General features: G+C 42.8%; 1 protein-coding gene across 1 annotated transcript in view; it reads left to right on the top strand.

Moving 5' to 3' along the window:
• TFAP2D (transcription factor AP-2 delta) overlaps positions 1 to 17993 on the top strand; it is a 52626-nt gene extending 34633 nt beyond the window's left edge. Inside the window, exons 7-8 of the mRNA XM_006275168.3 lie at positions 1124 to 1237; positions 17774 to 17993. Of these exons, the coding sequence (XP_006275230.1) occupies positions 1124 to 1237; positions 17774 to 17993 (334 nt within the window). The remainder of the gene's footprint in view (positions 1 to 1123; positions 1238 to 17773) is intronic.
• Positions 17994 to 18247: the final 254 nt, after the last annotated feature.

Raw genomic sequence — 18247 nt, 5'->3', positions numbered from 1 at the left:
AAAGCTTCACTTTCTGTACTGTATTTGCCGAAGTTAGACTAGGTGAGACCACTAGCTGAGGGGATAGTAGTCTACTACTCCAAACTGCTAGTGGAGTTGTCCCTTTAGCTTAAGGCAGCTGTGGCATTGAAGGTCCCATCTGCAAACATTGTAGATGACCCCTGAAGTCAGTCATTGCCTCAGAATGAGATTTTTTTAACACTTGTACATCTCCCTTTAGTGGCTGGTCAATGATACTACCACCCCGCTTTCATACACCATATTTTCTAGCATACAACACATGCCAGAATATAATACGAGCCTTTTATTTTAAGGCAGAATGAAGAAAATAAGATGGCTCCTTGTACTATGTATCTGAATAATGGCAGCTAGGGAGCTGAACCTGCTCATTGTTCTGCTGCCTGTGGATCGCTGAAGATTTTACTTTCAGTTTCAACCAGTAAATGGCAGAACCTGTTCTTAACACATTCCTTGGATATAACACATACCCCAATTGCCAACAGCATTTTTTCTGGGTGGAGGGGTGCATATTTTATATGAAAAAATATGGTGGTACTTTTCAAGGCATGTACACTATTACTGTCTCCCTTGGACAGATGAGGAAACAGAGGCACGGTGCTGTCAAATAAGTAGAGAGCAGGTTGGCCCTTAGATGAACAATTAGCCAGTCTACACAGCTGTTGTCATCTTGCACACAAGTAGAGTATCCATCCCAAATCTTCACTGACATAGGCTATGTTAAGTGTTGACTTAACAGCCTTCAAACCAAACCCGGCTTATAGCATTGACCCAGTTTGACACCTTTACGTCATCTCAGACACTTTTTAAAGGTATGAGCCTGCATTTACACTAGATGGAAAATCACATTAATGGCATTGAAGCTAACCTGGTTTCAAACATTACCAATTTTCCTAGTTTAGACAGGGCCTTAGAGAGTCAGGGGTGAAGACCCTACTGGCAACGTCCTGCGCCGGTTACTGGTCCTATTCCCCCTGTAGACGATCTTCTATCATTCCACTCTGTTAAATATTTCCGGTCTAGAGCTTGAATGAAAGAGGTTGTAAAATGTAATGGTTACGAGAAGGCTGTCAAGCACTTTTTAAATGATTCCCTTTTCTTCTAGGCAAATATGTAAAGAATTCCAGGACCTGCTGAGTCAAGACAGATCGCCCCTTGGATCCTCCAGACCAACTCCAATATTAGACCTTGATATCCAGAGACATTTAACACACTTCAGGTATGATCATTGAAGTGATGTGTGGAACAGCTTCCTAAAGGAAGATGCATTTGTGGTTATCTAAATAGCAGAGACTCTGGAGAGCTTGTTGGGAGCCCCTTTGCACTGAATTTCTTGTACAGGAATTGGTATATATGGAAGGCAAAATTCCAATACTAGGGAAAGGCTCCGGGTAGATTTTATTCCACCGTTTGGTTGCGCATGTGGATTTAGGCATCAAAATGCAATTATATTCCTTCAAGTCCTGAAAACCATGAATGCATGTTTTGAGAGCATGCCAGCATCTAAGCCTGAAGATTAAATAACAAAAAAGCAGCAAGGAGAAGGACCCAGTCATTTTTGGTTAACTTTTCTTTCAGGGGTTTGAGCAGGATAGACTATCATAACATGTAGTCACTTAAGTCCACTTATATGCCTAATAGGTGGAATAGAATTAGGCTCACCATGTTTAGATACAACGTCTTCTTATTTCTGAGCCCAAGCCCTAGGACAGGGGCGGGCAATTATTTTGGGCGGAGGGCTGCTTACTGAGTTTTGGCAAGCCATCGAGGGCCACATGACAGGCAGCCAGGGGCAGATAAACATTAATTTCTAAATTTTTTAGGGGCCCTGCAGGCCGGATAGAAAGGCCTGGTGGGCTGCATCCCACCCACAGGCCGCATTTTGCCCACCCCTGCCCTAGGATCTACAAAAACGCCTACAGAGAACAGTACTAAGACGTTGTAACAGAGGTCAGGGCCTCACTGCGCCCACCCCCAAAACTTAATGTTATAGATAGACCAAAGTTGACAGAAGTGAACTATTATTTCCATTTTACCTAAGGTACAGAGAAACTAAGGGCTAGTTTTTCAAAGGTAGTCAGCCACATAAAGAGATGGATCAGTAACTAGTGAGATTTCCAGAACTGCTTATTGGCCAGCTACTGATGTATTCAGTGAAAGAGCACCTCTAGCTCACTGCTGTAGCAGAAAGACACAGTTTGAGCCTTCATCCAGAATTGTGCTGATCCCTGTCTGAATCATTTAGACTCTAAGATGGGCACCTTGCTGTTGGGGCTAGGGAGTGAAGGACCATATGTGATGCTAACCCCATCATTCCCCAGTGTTCCCTTGGCTAATGAACTTCAAACAATGCTGGCTTGATGGGCCTTTTAGGTTTGGGTGGACCTTTGCCTTATATGTCTGACTCTTATTGTAATAAATATTGTTTCAGGGCTTCTTAAAATCGCACTAGGTACTTAGTGGCATTGTTAGGCAGCTAACTACCTTTGGAAATCCACTGCTAAGTCATTTGCCCACGATCTGTGGTAGAGCTTGTAGAGCTAATCACCATGTTCTGCACATTAAACAAGTTTTTAAAACAAGAAATAGAAGAAATGGATAAAATATCAAAGGTCTCACCTCGGAAAGCCATTTTATCTGGCTTCCCTCCTTTCTGTCTCTGCCTTACTCCAAGGGAACTGCAATTCCAACTCTGGTTAAGAGATCTGGGTTCTCTGCAGGGAACTAAACAAGGAAGGACATTCGTTGTAAGGGTTTCGTCCAACCAGTGTTGTACTCTGCAGAAGTGAGGTTGGGCCTATATGAGAGTAGGCCCTGACCTCACAAAGGTGCTTCCTGTCACACAGTATCTTCAGTGAGATGACACATGAGCTTAAAGTGGGGCATCAGGGCCTAAATGCCTACCTTGACTGATGCTTGACTGTCTTTGGCTTTCTTGTTCGGATATCATTTGGACATCCAAGCCAGCCCAGGAAGTAGGAAATTCCCTCTTAATTACTGGAGTTATGGGCTTTTACCATACACTTTCCAGCTTCTGGAGTTAGTACCTGAACCTAAGATATAATTTTGAATTTTGCCCCCAGTTCTATAAAGGGCTAAACCAACTCCTGGATCCAGACACCCTGAACATTTGGGATGGGATCTGGATACAGATCTACCTTAAATATGGGCCAGGTTTTGTTCCCAGGTATTTCCAAAATGATATTTTGAGTGTGACTGTGCCCTCTAGTGGTCACAGGTAAGTAGCTGTTTATCCTTGCAGGAAGAAACTTGACCAGTATGGGAAAAAGGTACTGCTGGTGCCCGATTTTCAACATTAGGAATTCAGATCAATGCATCAATTATGGCCCAAACTCTCTGTATTAATGAGAGATTCAGTCCCTTAATATATAATGAATAGACAAGCATGTTGACAAGCATGTTGGCTAATGAGTTCTAACCTTATTTGTTCCACTTGTTTTAAAATGAATCTTTTCATTTTTGTATTAATGCTATTCATCACTCCTATGGTGTGCAGTGAGTTCATCCCAGGCTGTGAGCTTGCTATATGTCACAATGGGACGTGTAGATGGGTGACCTTCTTTCAGATGGTAGACCTCCAAGGGCAAAATTGGCCATTGTAAGGCATGGTGCTGAGCACACCGAGGTGTTCTTTGTGCTCCCTACAGTAGGGGGCGATCTTGCTCTGAGTCAGCCCATATACTTACCTGTTACGGATGGGCTTTGGGCTTCTGGGGAGTCCCATATGGGATTAGAGATAAAAACAAGGATCTGATTTCTACTGTCCACTAATGATCTCATAATAATGGCTGTCAAAATAGGGGTCTATTCAAATAGAATAATAGAATCATAGAAAGGTAGGGCTGGAAGGGACCTCATGAAGTTATCTACTCCAGCCCCCCTGCACTTGTCTAAGTAAACCATCCTAGACAAGTGTTTGACTGACTTATTCTTAAAAACTTTGGGAACAATCCTCTGCTACAAATGCCAAGCATAATGGCCGAAACACCAAAAACCCCCTTTAACTTACCACAGGTAAAGCAGAGGGACAGGGGCCCTGCCAGTGTCCTGCCATTACAAGGACAGGAAGTAGTTTATGAAAATGTGCTCAAGAGATCTAAGGTCAGATGCTCTGGCCAAATGCTACTGTGAGTAACTCCAGTCCCTTTGGTCTTTCTTAGAAGACCAAATGTCTATGAAAGGCTTTCTACATGTTTCAGCTGCTTGTGTCAAATAAGGTATCTCCTTTCCAAAATGTATGCTGTTGATGGCACATTGCCTTAGTCCATCTTTTATGGTTTTTTATGTAACTATAGATCTCTATATTTATGTGGGCAAAATCATTGATATAAGCAGTCTAATTGATATAAGCATCTATAGTCTAATGAAGTCAAAGGTATGCCAGGGAAAAAATGACCTATATATGAAAATAATAATGCCAAGTGAGATAATGATGAATAAATAGACTTGATATATTTTTAAAATTAAAACATGAGTTTGCAGTTCTTCTGGTTATAAAGATAGCTGATAGTATTATTTATAACCTGAGCATCCACAATGTGCTTCGTACTCTACAAATATAATATTTTCCAGACAGAAGGCAGGGCAGGGTAGCACCTTCAAGACTTAACTCATTCAAAAAGGCGTAAGCTTTTATAAGCTACAGCCTACTTCATCAGATACTTTCAAGATGAGACATAAAGTTGCCATCACAATTATTTGCATTCATAAAAAATCTGACTCTTTTGACAAGAATAAGATACAGACAGGTGACCCACCTATATTCTACTCCCAGAATATTTCCTGTAATAAATTCTCCCTCCTATATAATAAGGAATATTAGATTTCACAGCTTCCTTTACTGCGATGGGACCATTAGGCCATGATTTGAGGTTAGAAATGTCAAACTTGGAAAAGTTATTGGGAAAATTTTGTGAACATTTGGGCAAATATAGATATGTGTTTATCCTTTGACTGATCCATCCGTCCGTCCGTCCGTCCATCCGTCCATCCATCCATCCATCCATCCATCCATCCATCCATCCATCCATCCATCCACTTTGAGCAATTTCTTATTTGAGGGGAAAATCTTACAAAACTCATCAAGCTTTACATATATTTGGAATGCAGAAAGCTGATGGGGAGCCTCTCTTCATTTTGTCTCATAAGCCCATGAGAGGATGTTGAAGCAATCTGAAAGATGGAAACTTTAAAATTGCTATGAAAAAAACAACTTTTTCATACAGTGCACGAATAGCTTGTGGGATTCCTAGCTATACAATGGCAGTGAGACCGAGGCTTTAGTGGGATTCAAAAAAGACCTAGTATGGTCAGTTCAAACGTCCGACATTGTAAATATTAGAAGATAAACAAGAATTTGTGGATGGACATAAACTTCTAGACACATAATACAATCCACATTTTCTTTATTGGGAATTAGAGGAAAATATTCCCTGGAAATAATATTATTCGTTGCTGACAACTACAGAGTTTTGTGTGCCTTTTAATGAAGCCTTTGTCATCGGCTAACATCAGAGAGCTGATTCTGAATTAGATGTACCACATGTTAGGTGGACCATACATTATTTTCCGTGTTCCTATGCTTTAATGCATAAACTTGAGACTAGCCAGTGGAGTTGCTCTGTGAGGCCGCAGTTCATCAAGATTTTTAAGCATGTGTCTAACTTTAAGCGAGGGCCTGCCAAAGGAATTGGAGTTGCTAGGCTTGCTCAATGCCAGAACTCCAGGCTTACACAGTCTGAAAGGGAGAAAAAGCTTCAAAGAAATGCCCAGTGAGTCAAGAAACTGCTGAGTTTCAGACCATTGTACTAGATAGACACAAACTATAGTCTCACTTCTGATATGACCAAGCTTGTGCAACCGCCTTGTGACATTCCTCTCTGACCTGAATACAGAAAACACCATTTCAGCAGTCATAGGCTACAGGTCTGATGATGTGTTAGCTCTCTGTGCTCATCCATCATTGCTCTGCAGCATACTTATGCCCATCTCAATGCATTCTGGGAAAATATGGGCTGCTGTTGTTGCCTCGGCATGGATCAGTGCTTAGGGGTGTTTTTCAAGACTCCCCTTGTATTTTGGCATTTGTCCTGTGACCCAGAAAATTAGGAGGCAGATTCAAAGGCCTGGTGAGGCCACACACATTAAAAAGACCACACTGTGACTAATTTATGAAGACAGTTATGAGAGAGAGTTGAATTATGAATTATGAAGACATAATAAAATAATAAAAACCCCTATAAATTATGGGAGAGATTAGACATCCAGCAAATGTTGGTACTTAGCATGGTCATGGCATGGTACAAACCTGGCATGGCCATGGTTTAAGGGATGCGTTACACTGTGTATAGATTTGAATCCTACTTGGATTTAACCATTCCAAAATCTATTTTTTAAAGTGAGGTGAAGCTTTGGTTTACACAGGTCCCCTGGGATACATGTTCATAGCCGAAAGGAAATAGGATCCAACATTTGCTCAGAAGATAAGCTGGTGTGGCCCTCTGATGGCCCTGTAGTGGCTGCACCATGTGAACCTCAGCAGGGCCCCTGTGCTGAGGCACGTTGAGATGAGGGAGCAGCCAGCCCAGGGTCTGCCTGCTCCCCCACCTCAAGGCACATGGCACCCCAGACATCTGGGGAGTGGCTGTCTGGGTCACAGGGTGCCTCAGCGCAGGGCCTCCGCAGCACATGGAGACAGGGAAGCAGGCTGCTTGGTACCCACCCCCACATGCCACTTCCCAGCTGGCTATGACACAGGCTTCCTGCTGGCTAGCACCCTGTGCCCCAGCCGGCCCCCCCTTGCAGCACATGGAGCAGTGGGACAATGTGTCCTGCTACAAGGTGCACGGGCAGGGGTGTGCACTGCGGCACAAAGTAGCAGCACAGATTTGTGCCACTACTATTTGTGCTGCTGCAAATGCACGCCCCTGCTTGTGGGGATGCAACCAAGATTTTTTTTTTTTTTTACATGTACTGACAATCTACAAACTTTTTTTTACAGACAACCATTATTAGTACCAATATTTACATAAAGTGAAGGGAGCGCAAAGTATAAAAAAGCATATTATGTGTATAGTTCTTAGACACAGGAGCACTTTAATCCCTTCCCCTACAAGAAGTCAGGGATTTTAAAAAATCCCAGTAGCATTGAATACATATCTCTTGCAGCAGTAAATAGCCTGATCTTCCTCTCCTTAGTGCTGCTGTAAACTTCTCTATGTAGAAGGCTGGAGGGAGGCAGTGGAACATGCAGGGGACGCATCTTCCTGCAAGGGTGAATTCAAGAACAGGAAAGGGATGCTACAAGCCCCAGCCCATGTACTTGGGACATGCTTCCCGCCAGCCAAGCCCTATTCTGCCCTTCCTCCCTCACCCCCTGAGGTTAAGTGAGGAGGAATTCCTCCTCCTGCACACACAATACCCGAAGTGTTTCCAGAAACATCAGAAGGTCCCAATGAGCATCGGCAATGGGAGAAGCACTGCCATCCATCTGTACATTTACAGACATCTCAAAACCTTTACAACATGTACAGGCAAGTGCTTTTAGCTATTTTTTTTTTACAGACTACCTATGAATTTTTTGATGGTTGGTAACCCTGCCATCTCCAACCCCTGCCACCCCCTCCAACTGCCAATGCACAACCCCAGCGAAGCTTCATGCTCTAAATTTTGGTGGTGGACCCCATCCCAGCTTACCCAACCCTTGAATTTTTAGCCCTTTCAGACAGGAGCCCCACAAGCCAAACTACAATCATAGAAAATTAGAGTTAGAAGAGACCTCAGGAGGTCACATCTAGTCCAACCCCCTGCTCAAAGCAGGACCAGCCCCAACTAGATCATCCCAGCCAAGGCTCTGCCTAGCTGGGTCATAAAAACCTCCAAGGACGGAGAGTCCACAACCTCTCTCAGTCATGTATTCTAGTGCTTTACTACCCTCCTAGTGAAAAAGTTTTCCTTAATACCTGATCTAAACCTCCCTTGCTGAAACGTGAAACCATTAATCCTCGCTCTGTCATCTAACACCTCTGAGAATAGTCTATCTTCATCCTCCTTGTAAACCCCCCTTCCAGTAGTTGAAGGTTGCTATTAAATCCCCCCTGAGTTTTCTCTTCTCCAGACTAAATAAGCCCAGTTCCCTCAGCCTTTCCTCACAAGTCATGTGCCCCACTCCCCAAAGCATTTTCATTGCCCTCTGCTGGGCTCTCACCGATTGGTCCACATCCTCTCTGTAGTGGGGCAGGGGGGCTGAAAACTGAACACAGTACTCCAGATGTGAGCTCGCTAGTTCAGAATAGAGGGGAATAGGCAGAAAAGGTTCTTTGGGTGAATCTGATATCTTTTATTAGACCAAGTTAAATAGTTGGAAAAAAATTTTAAGGAAACTTTCGGGTTTAAATAGAGGGGAAGAATCACTTCCCTCAATTTGCTGGCAACCCTCTTACTAATGCAGCCCAGTATGCTGTTAGCCTTCTTGGCAACAAGGGCACATGGTTGGTTCATATTCAGCTTATTGTCCATTGTAACCCCCAGGTGCTTTTCTGCAGAGCTGCTGCTTAGTCTATCAGTCTGCAGCCTGTACCGGTGCATGGCGTTATTCCATCCTAAGTGAAGGACTTTGCACTTGTCCTTATTGAACCTCATGGGCATGTCCACATGAGCACTCATGTGCACTTTGCGGTGCCTCAAAGGCTTTTGAAGCACCAAAAAATGAACTCTGTGCATGCTATTTGGTTCTCTGCACTGCATATTTGCTTCATGGAGCCAAATTTACATACCAGGAAAGCCCGATATAAAAAAAAACGTGTACAGAAAAAAAGCAGCATGGCACATGGGGCAGCCGCATGTGCTGCCTGAAACCAGAGCCTGGCTGGCCAGAGCCATGCTCTGACTACTGGCCAGACTCTGTACACCTGGATCATCACTGCTACAGACCTGGGAGGCCCCAGTGACTCCAGGTAAGGCTGCTGGGTCCAGCCTCTCCTACCCTACCCAGGGCAATTTGTCCAGTACCAGAGCATATAATGCAGGGGCATTCCCCGAGGACAAGGAGCAGCAGCACAAATATATGCCATTGCTATTTGTCCCCAGGAAAAGGTACATGAGTGCTCATTTGGGCATGCCCCATGAGATTTCTTTTGGTCCAATCCTCCAATTTGTCTACACCTCTCTGAATCCTAGCCCTACCCTCCAGAATATCAACCACTCCTCCAGCTCAGTGTCACCTGCAAACTTGCTGAGGGTGCACTCTATGCCATCTTCCAGGTTGTTGATGAAGACATTGAACAAAACCAGCCCCAGGGCCAACCCCTGGGGCACTCCACTTAATCCTGGCTGCCAACTAGACATGAAGCCATTAATTACTACCCTTTGAGCCTGATAATCCAGCCATTTTTCTATCCACTTTACAGTCCATTCATCCAACCCAGACTTCCTTAGCTTGCTGTGGGAGACCGTACCAAAAGCCTTGCTAAAGTCAAGGTATATCTCGTCCACTGCTCTCCCCGCATCCACAGAGCCAGTCATCTCATCACAGAAGGCAATCAGCTTGGTCAGACATAACTTGCCCCTGGTGAACCCATGCTGACTATTCTTAATCACCTTCTTCTCCTTCAAGTGCTTAGAAATGGATTCCTTGAGGACCCAATCCATGATTTTTCCAGGGATTGAAGTGAGGGTGACTGGTCTGTAGTTTCCTGGATCCTTCTTCTTCCCTTTCTTAAAAGTGGGCACTTTATTTGCCCTTTTCCAATCATCCATGACCTTTCCCAATTGCCATGAGTTTTCAAAGATAATTTCCCGTGCCTTTACAAACACATTGGTCAACTCCCTCGGTACACTCGGGTGCATCCCATCTGTCACCATGGACTTGTATACATCCAACTTTTCTGAATAGTCCCTAACCTGTTCGTTCATCACTGTTGGCTGCTCACTTCCCAAAACTGTGCTGCTCAGTGCAGTAGTCTGGGAGCTGACTTTGCCTGTAAAGACCAATGTAAAACAAGGCATTGAGCACTTCAGCCATTTCCACATCATCTGCCACTAGGTTGCCTCCCCTATTCAGTAAGGGGCTCACACTTTCCCTGATCTTCCTCTTGTTGCTCATATACTTGCAGAAACCCTTCTTGTTACCTTGCACATCCCTTGCTTGCTGCAACTCCAATTGCACTTTGGCCTTCCTGGTTTCATTCCTGCATGACTCAGTGGGACAGTGGTTTGTTTGACACTCCTGTTCTTTGCCAGTGTAATAAAGAGCATATCATTTAGCTGCAGCAGTAGAGGCTCAGGACCCAAAGGTCCTATGTTCAAGCTCTGGTGTGAATGTATCCTAACTACACTTGCCCAGGATTTATCCCATCAGACCTGCTGCAGGTGCCCTCTGTTAGTCCAACATGACCATGTGCATTTTCACTAAAAAGGAAATAATTAGAAGAAAGAACAGCATTATATTAGCAAAAAGGAAATGTTCCTAGAAGGTTTCCACAATGTCAGCCAGTAAGCGAGCTCCATTTTCCCACATCCCACTGCATATTCTGGTTTTGCACGTAAGGAAAGAAAGCAAAGTGAAAGCCGATGTTTTATCTCAGATTAAAGAAATATATGGGGTAATAGCAGCCTAGCAAACTTTCAGCGTTTCCAATTTGTAATTTAGATCCCAGATATCATAGTGACAGCAGCTTTCAAAATACTGTTCGCATGAGGAAAGACAGGAAAGCAGGCAGACAGGCAGGCACTGGCAAGATAAAAATCATGCAGTATATTTTTAAAAATAGATTTGTCTTACATTCCTTGATCACTCAAAATACCTATTGAACTCAGTGGGAGCTCTGTGTGTGAGAGAGAGAGACAGACAGACAGAGAAAGAGAGAGAGAAATGCAAGAGTGGCCCTTTAATATATTTTAACTGACGGATTTTTTTTTTTCATCTAAATAAGGCAAAACCCTGTTCCACTGAAGTCAATGAGAAAGCTCCCATTGACTTCAGTGGAGCTAAGATTTCACCCTTAATTCACTTCTTTGGTACATTGTGAGTCCATAAATATGTCACCCAGACCGCTCCTTCTGTTGGTTAGTCTATGTCAGTGATTTTCAACCAGGATCCTTTTAGGGGTACCTTGTAGGGTTACCTTGAGGTGCCATTTAATATTAGCACTGTTAGGTGTGCAAATACCTACACATCTTTGCAGGATAAATCTATAGATTTCCAACAGGGATCCATTGAGCGGTGCAGTGCCTAATTTCTGGACCCTGCAATTTCACCGTAGCATCTGAAACCTTGAAGAAGTCACTTAGGTCCAGACCTAGGTTGGGCACCTAGATGCCTGTACTTAAGTACTGGAACATATCAGAATTAGGCCTCTGTTGCTGGGACAACAACTCCGGTAACACAATTAGGCACCTCAGTGCCTCTCTACAATCACTGGAGAACCTTTAGAGGGAACAGGGAGAGTTGGACACCTCCAATGTGTGTTTCAGAGAACATGCAGGCTTGCAGAAATAGTCCCAGGCTACATGGTAGGCACCTCCATTCACTTGAGATCCAGACAGCTGAGTGTTTCTTCTGAGACTGGGCACTTAGCTGACTACTGCAGGTGGTGCCGCTGCCTACCTTTTGCTCAATAGCTGTGTAAGTAGAGCATTTACATGGGAAGTGAGTGACATGTTTTCTTAACCCAACTCAGCCTAAGAGGATGCAAACCCACATCTCTCACTTTCGCATAGATTTCCCTAACCAGCATATAGACTAGGCAGGAGCCATAGGAGAAGGAGGGGAGAGGAAGAAGCACCCTCTACTCCTCTTACTGGACCACTTAGCAGGCAAGAGTGCAAGATTTATGGGCTCAGGAGAACAGCTTAAAGGGAACATGACTTGGTAGCCCAGGGGTTAAAGCATTCAGGATGTATACAAAAGATGCTGTTTTCCATTTAAAACACTTTATTGCTGTAACTTAACAGAAGTGCACAGCTTTATAGCACTTAAAAAAGGGTACAGTGCTTTAAATTAACCCCTGTTAAATGAGGTATGAAATTTGAAGCTCTGTATTTTACGGCACTTTAGCAACCTACAGCACTTTAAGTAACTTCTGTACACTGGTCACATTTCTGAGCAGTGAAGAAGTCCCAGGAGCCTGTGAAGTGCCCCCTGCCTTCTAGGCTGAAAAGTGCTAGGAGGCTCAGAGGGCCCCTGCCCCCCCCCCCCCCCCAAAAATCCTGCCCCACCAAACACTGAACTTCTGCCATGTTTAAGAGCTCTGTAACTTTATAGTGCTATAAAAAAGTGCTCTAAATTGCAGCAATGTAAACAATGTGCATGGAGCACTTTTGTACATACTGTCAGTGGGAGCTTTTGGTTACAGTGCCTGTTCCCTGGGCTACTTAGGCTTTGTTAATTGGACAGACATTGGATAAAATGTCAAAGTAATCATGAAAGCACAGTTCAGAACATAATAATACTCCCTGGCAGACTGAAGTTTCAGTTCCTCTTGCCTGTTATTTGGGTTATTTGGGAGGGGGCGCTTCTAATCTTAATTGCTATTTGTTTTGAATTTTCCTTCATTTTGAGTAAAATGACTTCTTTAGAAACTTTAAAATGTTTGAATGGGGTGGAGAAAGAGAAAATTGTTTTGCTAGAAATAGAAAATCCTTTGATGTTTTGGTCCACCAAAATTGTTTAGAAAGTTAAAGGTTGACTCAAATAATTTAATTTTTTAATAATTTTTGGAACTGCAATAAAATAAAATAAAATAAATTAAAAGGAAGGCTGCTTGCAGACATTAAAAAAAAACAAACAACCCCCCCCCCCCCCCTCCGCTTTATAGAAAGAAGCAGCATATTACTTCATCCCAGCTCTAAAGCGTCTGTAAAGATTGGGTACTTCACCACAGCTGTCTGATGGTTTTAGCTAAAGCTGATTCAACTGGCTATTAGAAAAAAGTGCCAAAAAAGCCCCACTAAAGCACCCAATCTTTACAGATGCTACAAAGCCAGATTGAAGTGACATGCTGTCTCTTCTGGGCATGCATGGGGTTCAGTGCAGGAATGCACTGAGTTTAAAACAAAGCACCATTTTTTTTGGCGGGGTGGGGTTTACATCTGCAAGCACCCGAGATGAGTTACCTAGCCATACTGTAAAACCAAGAGGTACTTTTCAGAACATATATGAAGACCTAGGAGCAGATTTGCTGAGCCTGTACCCAGGGGATTGGGGCATACCCACAGACTCTGGGGGTGCATCCTGATGAGTGTGTACATGCAGGGGTGCTAATTTCCTGTGGGACAAATTACTTTTCATCCCCAGGCACACTGCTGCACATTTGTTCTGGTGCATGGCAAATAGACCTGGGTGGGGTAGGGGAGGTTGGGGTCAGCATCTGTGCTGGCCCCAGCAACCTTACCTGCGGTCCTGGGGGTCTTCCAGGGCAGCAGCGGTGCCAAGTCGGTCGTACAGAGCCTGGCCAGCTGCTAGAGTGCCATTCTGGCTGCCCAGGCTCTGTTTCTGGTGGCACATGCTGCCGCCATGTGTGCTGCACCGCTTTTTTTGGCTGTGGGGTTTTTTTGACACTGGGATCTCCCAGTGTGAAAAAACTCCTGCTCTGCAAATCAGCAGTGTGGCAAACAGAGGTGTGTGTGTTGCGTGCAGTTTGCAGCGCCTCAAACTGCATATTCACACTTGTCAGGATGTGCACCCTGGGCCCAGCATTTAACCTCTGTGCTTCAGTTTCCCTATTTGTAAATTAGGGTTAACTTCCTCAGCCTGCCAGGGAGTAGTATTGTATTCTGAACTGTGCTTTCATGATTATTTTGGCATTTTAATCAATGTCTGTCAATGAACAAAGCCTAAGTAGCCCTGGGAACAGGCATTGGTTTTGTACCTACCTTCATCTGCAATGTTAAACTCTTCATCTGAGGAAGAGTTTTGTACAGTTTTGTAAGGATGAATTTGTTAATATCTATAAGATACTCAGCTATTATAGTGCCACGACTCATCATACATAGAAAACCAATGCCCTTCAATTATGGGGATAATGGAAAATGGATTTATTGTATCAGCCTTCATGTGCAATGTTAAATTTCCATTAAATTTACATAAAAACATTTTTAATGAAAATACTTAAATCAGGACCACCAATCAGAAAGGCACTTCTAAAACAGCTACTTCTCCACAAAATAAGGCAGGGTGGCAAGAAAACATTACTTTCTTGCAAGTGACAGTTGTGGCAAAAGTTGGAACAGACAAAAGCAGAAAGAAAAAAATTAAATAATATCATAAATGCAGTTATCGTTTCCAAACCATATACCCTTTTAATAAAAATAATTGGCATAAATAAGAAGGATATTGTTTCTGCCTAACAATCCAGAGGGCACAAGGTACTGGCATGTTTTTAGCAGGCCTTTTTTCTCACTTGAAAACCTCAGTGATTGAGGTTGTCAGTTTCCCGGGGATGCTTGGCATGATATTGACAAGAGGATGTGAAAGTGACATCCCAGAAACCAGAGGCACAGAGATTTGGAGCAGGGTGAAAGTGACTTCCTTCTCTTGGAGGTTAAAATAAATCAATGAGGTATGGTTTGAAACTCAGCACATTTCTCACTGCACTATTATACCCAAACCTATAGATTTCCTGGCTTGTGACTGCAGATTCACCTGCCCAGGTGAGGGATCAACTAGCTTATCCACATTGAGCCTGTTTTTATAGAGTCATAGGATTGAAAGGAACTTCATGGTTCACCTAGTCCATGAATGCAGGATGTACTTTTCCTAGAACATCCTAAAAAATACCTGTCTAACCTCCTTTTGGACACCCTCGGTGGATGAGATTCCACAACTTGCCAGAGAAGCCTGTTTCATTGTCCTACTTTTCTTATAGTTAGGATTTCCTCCCCCCTCCACCTTCTGGTTTATGAGAACCTTTCCAACATTTGAAAACTGCTGCCATGTCCACATACTGGTCTAATTTTACTTTGGAGTAAAATCTAAAGTTTTTATGTGTCCTGTGTCTATTCCTTTATAAGCTCTATCCTGCTAGCATTGAAGGGCTGGATTCTAACACCTGTACTTCTACACAGTGACATCATGCCACACAAAAGCTTCATTGTTATACTCAACATGAGGAAAGGTATCAGAATCTGATATCTATGAACAATCTTCTAGTTGACTGCAAAATAAAAATATGAAGAGGTTACCCCTGCAATAAATGAAACCATTCATGCTACTCATAAATAAGAAGAGCAAGCTCTGTGTTACTTCTCTCTGTCATTGTTGGGACTTGTTTTTGGTTGCTGTCAGGCATCCGCAGCATGTTGTGAAGTCTGGGTAGAGCCTTCTGGGTTTTAGAGATCTTAACATTCCCAGAAGTCAGGTAATGGGGCACATGCTTTTTATTTTTTTTTTAAATTAGGGTGTTAAAAAATTGCTGCAGATGGTAGCCTCCTCCCCTGTGGAGCCTAAGTATGTTTCTGTGGCAATGTGACAGAGCTCCACCAGCCTGAGGTATGCAAAAGTCCTTGAGGTAGCTGCCAAACCAGAGTCCAAGCCTTCAGGCACACTTGGATCTTTTTGCTTTTAAGTAAGGACATCATTAAAACATGAACAGACACACTTGCATCATAGCACGTGGCATGATTGCAAGCAGGAGGGTGCAGTGGGCATGCTAAAGCATAATGATGGTAAAGTGTTGATGGGTATCTCCTTTCCTCTGAATTTCCCAACACACAGCACAAAAATCAGTTTATTTATCTTTGCCATACCCAGAGAGGTAGTATTACCTAATGAAATGACTTGTGTAAAGTTGCTCAAGGAAGTCTGTAGGGTAGATGAGAATATCCAAGGCCAAAAGATTCAAATTCAAGTGGTATAAATTCATATTTAGGTGGCTTACTAAAAACTGATTTGATTCACAGGTGTAGAGTGTCCTGAGATTATGTTGAACTCAGCAGGACTTTAGCAGCTCTGAAAATCAGCTGCTACATTTGGTTTTTATGGAATCGCACGTGAAGTTTTCACCCTAAGTCTGTCTCTTAGGCTTTTGCTTCCATTGTAAAATCATCCTTTCTCTTCTCATCAGAACAAGAAAGGGAGATCTAAACTTCCCAGAGCTTTGAAATATAAAGAACTTGCAAAAAATATTCACTGGAATTAGGGAAAAAAAAGAGCTACTGATAAGAAATAAGGGACATAAATACTTCTGCTGTCTTTACATCACCGGATAAGTGGGGATACAAACATAGATCTGACACGAGCATTGCAAAAAATCTTTGTCAAAAAAATTGTCTGCCAGGGCTAGGTTAAACTAATGATATCTGCTGGGAGGCTTCTCTTTAGTTTTTATCTATGCAAATCCTGAGACAACCAGAGAGGTCACTGCTGAGCAGTAGGCAGTATTCAAGCTGAATAGAAATTGGGTTTTTTGTACTGCACAATTTGAGATTTCATCCCCCCGCTGCCCTCCGTTCCGAATCAGGATGGAAAGTTTAAAGCTTTCAAACATAGCTTCTGAATCTCAGTGTGATAGGGGTCAACTGAAACATTTTCCTTGTGTCATTTCAAAATAATTCATGTCAATGTTGACCTTTTCAATTATTATTTGATCTTTTGTTTGGGTTTTTTTAAAAAACCCATTGCCAGCTAAAATATAGAACTTTTTAATGTTGAAAATGTCAAAAGGAGAGGTTTTGACAAGTCCAACATGAGTACTACCCCCCTCCTTTTTCCTTTTTGATTAAGGATTCCTTCCCCACCCTCACCCCTCAAACAGGACATTTGTTGGAACTGATCTTTTCCTGCAAACGGTTTTGGCTTTCACAAATCAGAATTGTCCAACAAAAGTATTTTTAGTCAAAAAATTCCTGACCAGCTCTAGTATTCGTTTCCTACAAACGTAATCACTGGCTTGTGCATGTCTGCCACTGGGCATGATCCAGACAGGGCCAGATTTCATTGCCGGTATTAGGCACATAGTGGATTTAGGTGCAATTCTATTCTACTCAGCTTGCATCCTTGAAAATCCATTAGTCCATCTACTCTTGTGGCACATCATCTTGACTTTTAAAGCTGAGACACAAAAAGAGAAGAGAAAAGGAGGATAGTCTGCTTATCTATCTTTTGTATTAACATTGTTTAGAGACTTGCACTGGACTACAATCACACTTAGGCCCCTAAGGTCTTAGATCCCTTCCTCATCGAATACGTGGAACAGAATCCGACCCTAGAGGTATATATCACCCTCAGTCTCCAAGCACTTTATATTCATGCAGCACCATCTAAATGAAGCCACAGAGCAGGAACACAAAACCTTCTGTCTTGCAACAGTAAGACACACATTTACATTGGTGAACACTGCCTATAACATCTGTGCTCAGCAACCAGACCCCTGTTTTTTTAACAGTTTCATGTGAAAGGTTCAATAAACTGTGCAGAATGCATTTAATCTACCTAAGCAGGATAAAATCAATATAGTTGGGATTCAAATACAGTAACAGGGCAGATTCTGAGGTGGTGTAAGTGGCCATGGCTCCATTACAGTCAGTGGTGATACACCACTTTAGGATTAGTCCCTAGGTGTTTCAAACCTGATATTCCTACTGCCAAACCAGCCTTTGAAATTGCATCTAATCTGTTTTTTCTTTTTCCTCCAAGGCAATAAATATTTTAAAAAGTCTTGAATTTCACTATATCATAATCTGTGTAGAGTAAACTCTTCAATATTTGTCTCTTTTTGTATCTCTCTCCCATTTCTAGCTTGATCACTCACGGTTTTGGAACGCCTGCAATATGTGCTGCCCTCAGCACTTTCCAAACTGTTCTCAGTGAAATGCTGAACTACTTGGAAAAACACACATCGCACAAAAACGGCGGAGCTGCTGAATCTGGCCAAGGACACGCCAACACGGAGAAAGCCCCCCTGCGGAAAACTTCAGAGGCTGCTGTGAAAGAGGGCAAAACAGAAAAGACAGACTAGCTACATCAAACAGAATCTATTTCAAGAGAGTCTTGCTGCTGATATTTTTTTTAAATATATATATCATTGAGGGTGATTTATCTCCAGTGGACCAAATCCAAAAAAGGAAAAAAAAAGATTAAACACGAGAGTGAAAGAGAGAGAGAGAGAGAAATACTCAACTCTTAGAACAGCAGTGTACAGTAATTGTGTGATGAAATTGTCACTTTTTTTATTGATGTTGCTCTAAACTCCTTTTTTTTTTTTTTTGTGCA

The sequence above is a fragment of the Alligator mississippiensis genome, chromosome 1 (genome assembly GCF_030867095.1).
Source record: "Alligator mississippiensis isolate rAllMis1 chromosome 1, rAllMis1, whole genome shotgun sequence".
Lineage (NCBI taxonomy): Eukaryota > Metazoa > Chordata > Crocodylia > Alligatoridae > Alligator > Alligator mississippiensis.
The sequence above is the reverse complement of the archived record's forward strand: the minus strand, read 5'-3'. Positions and strand labels throughout refer to the sequence as shown.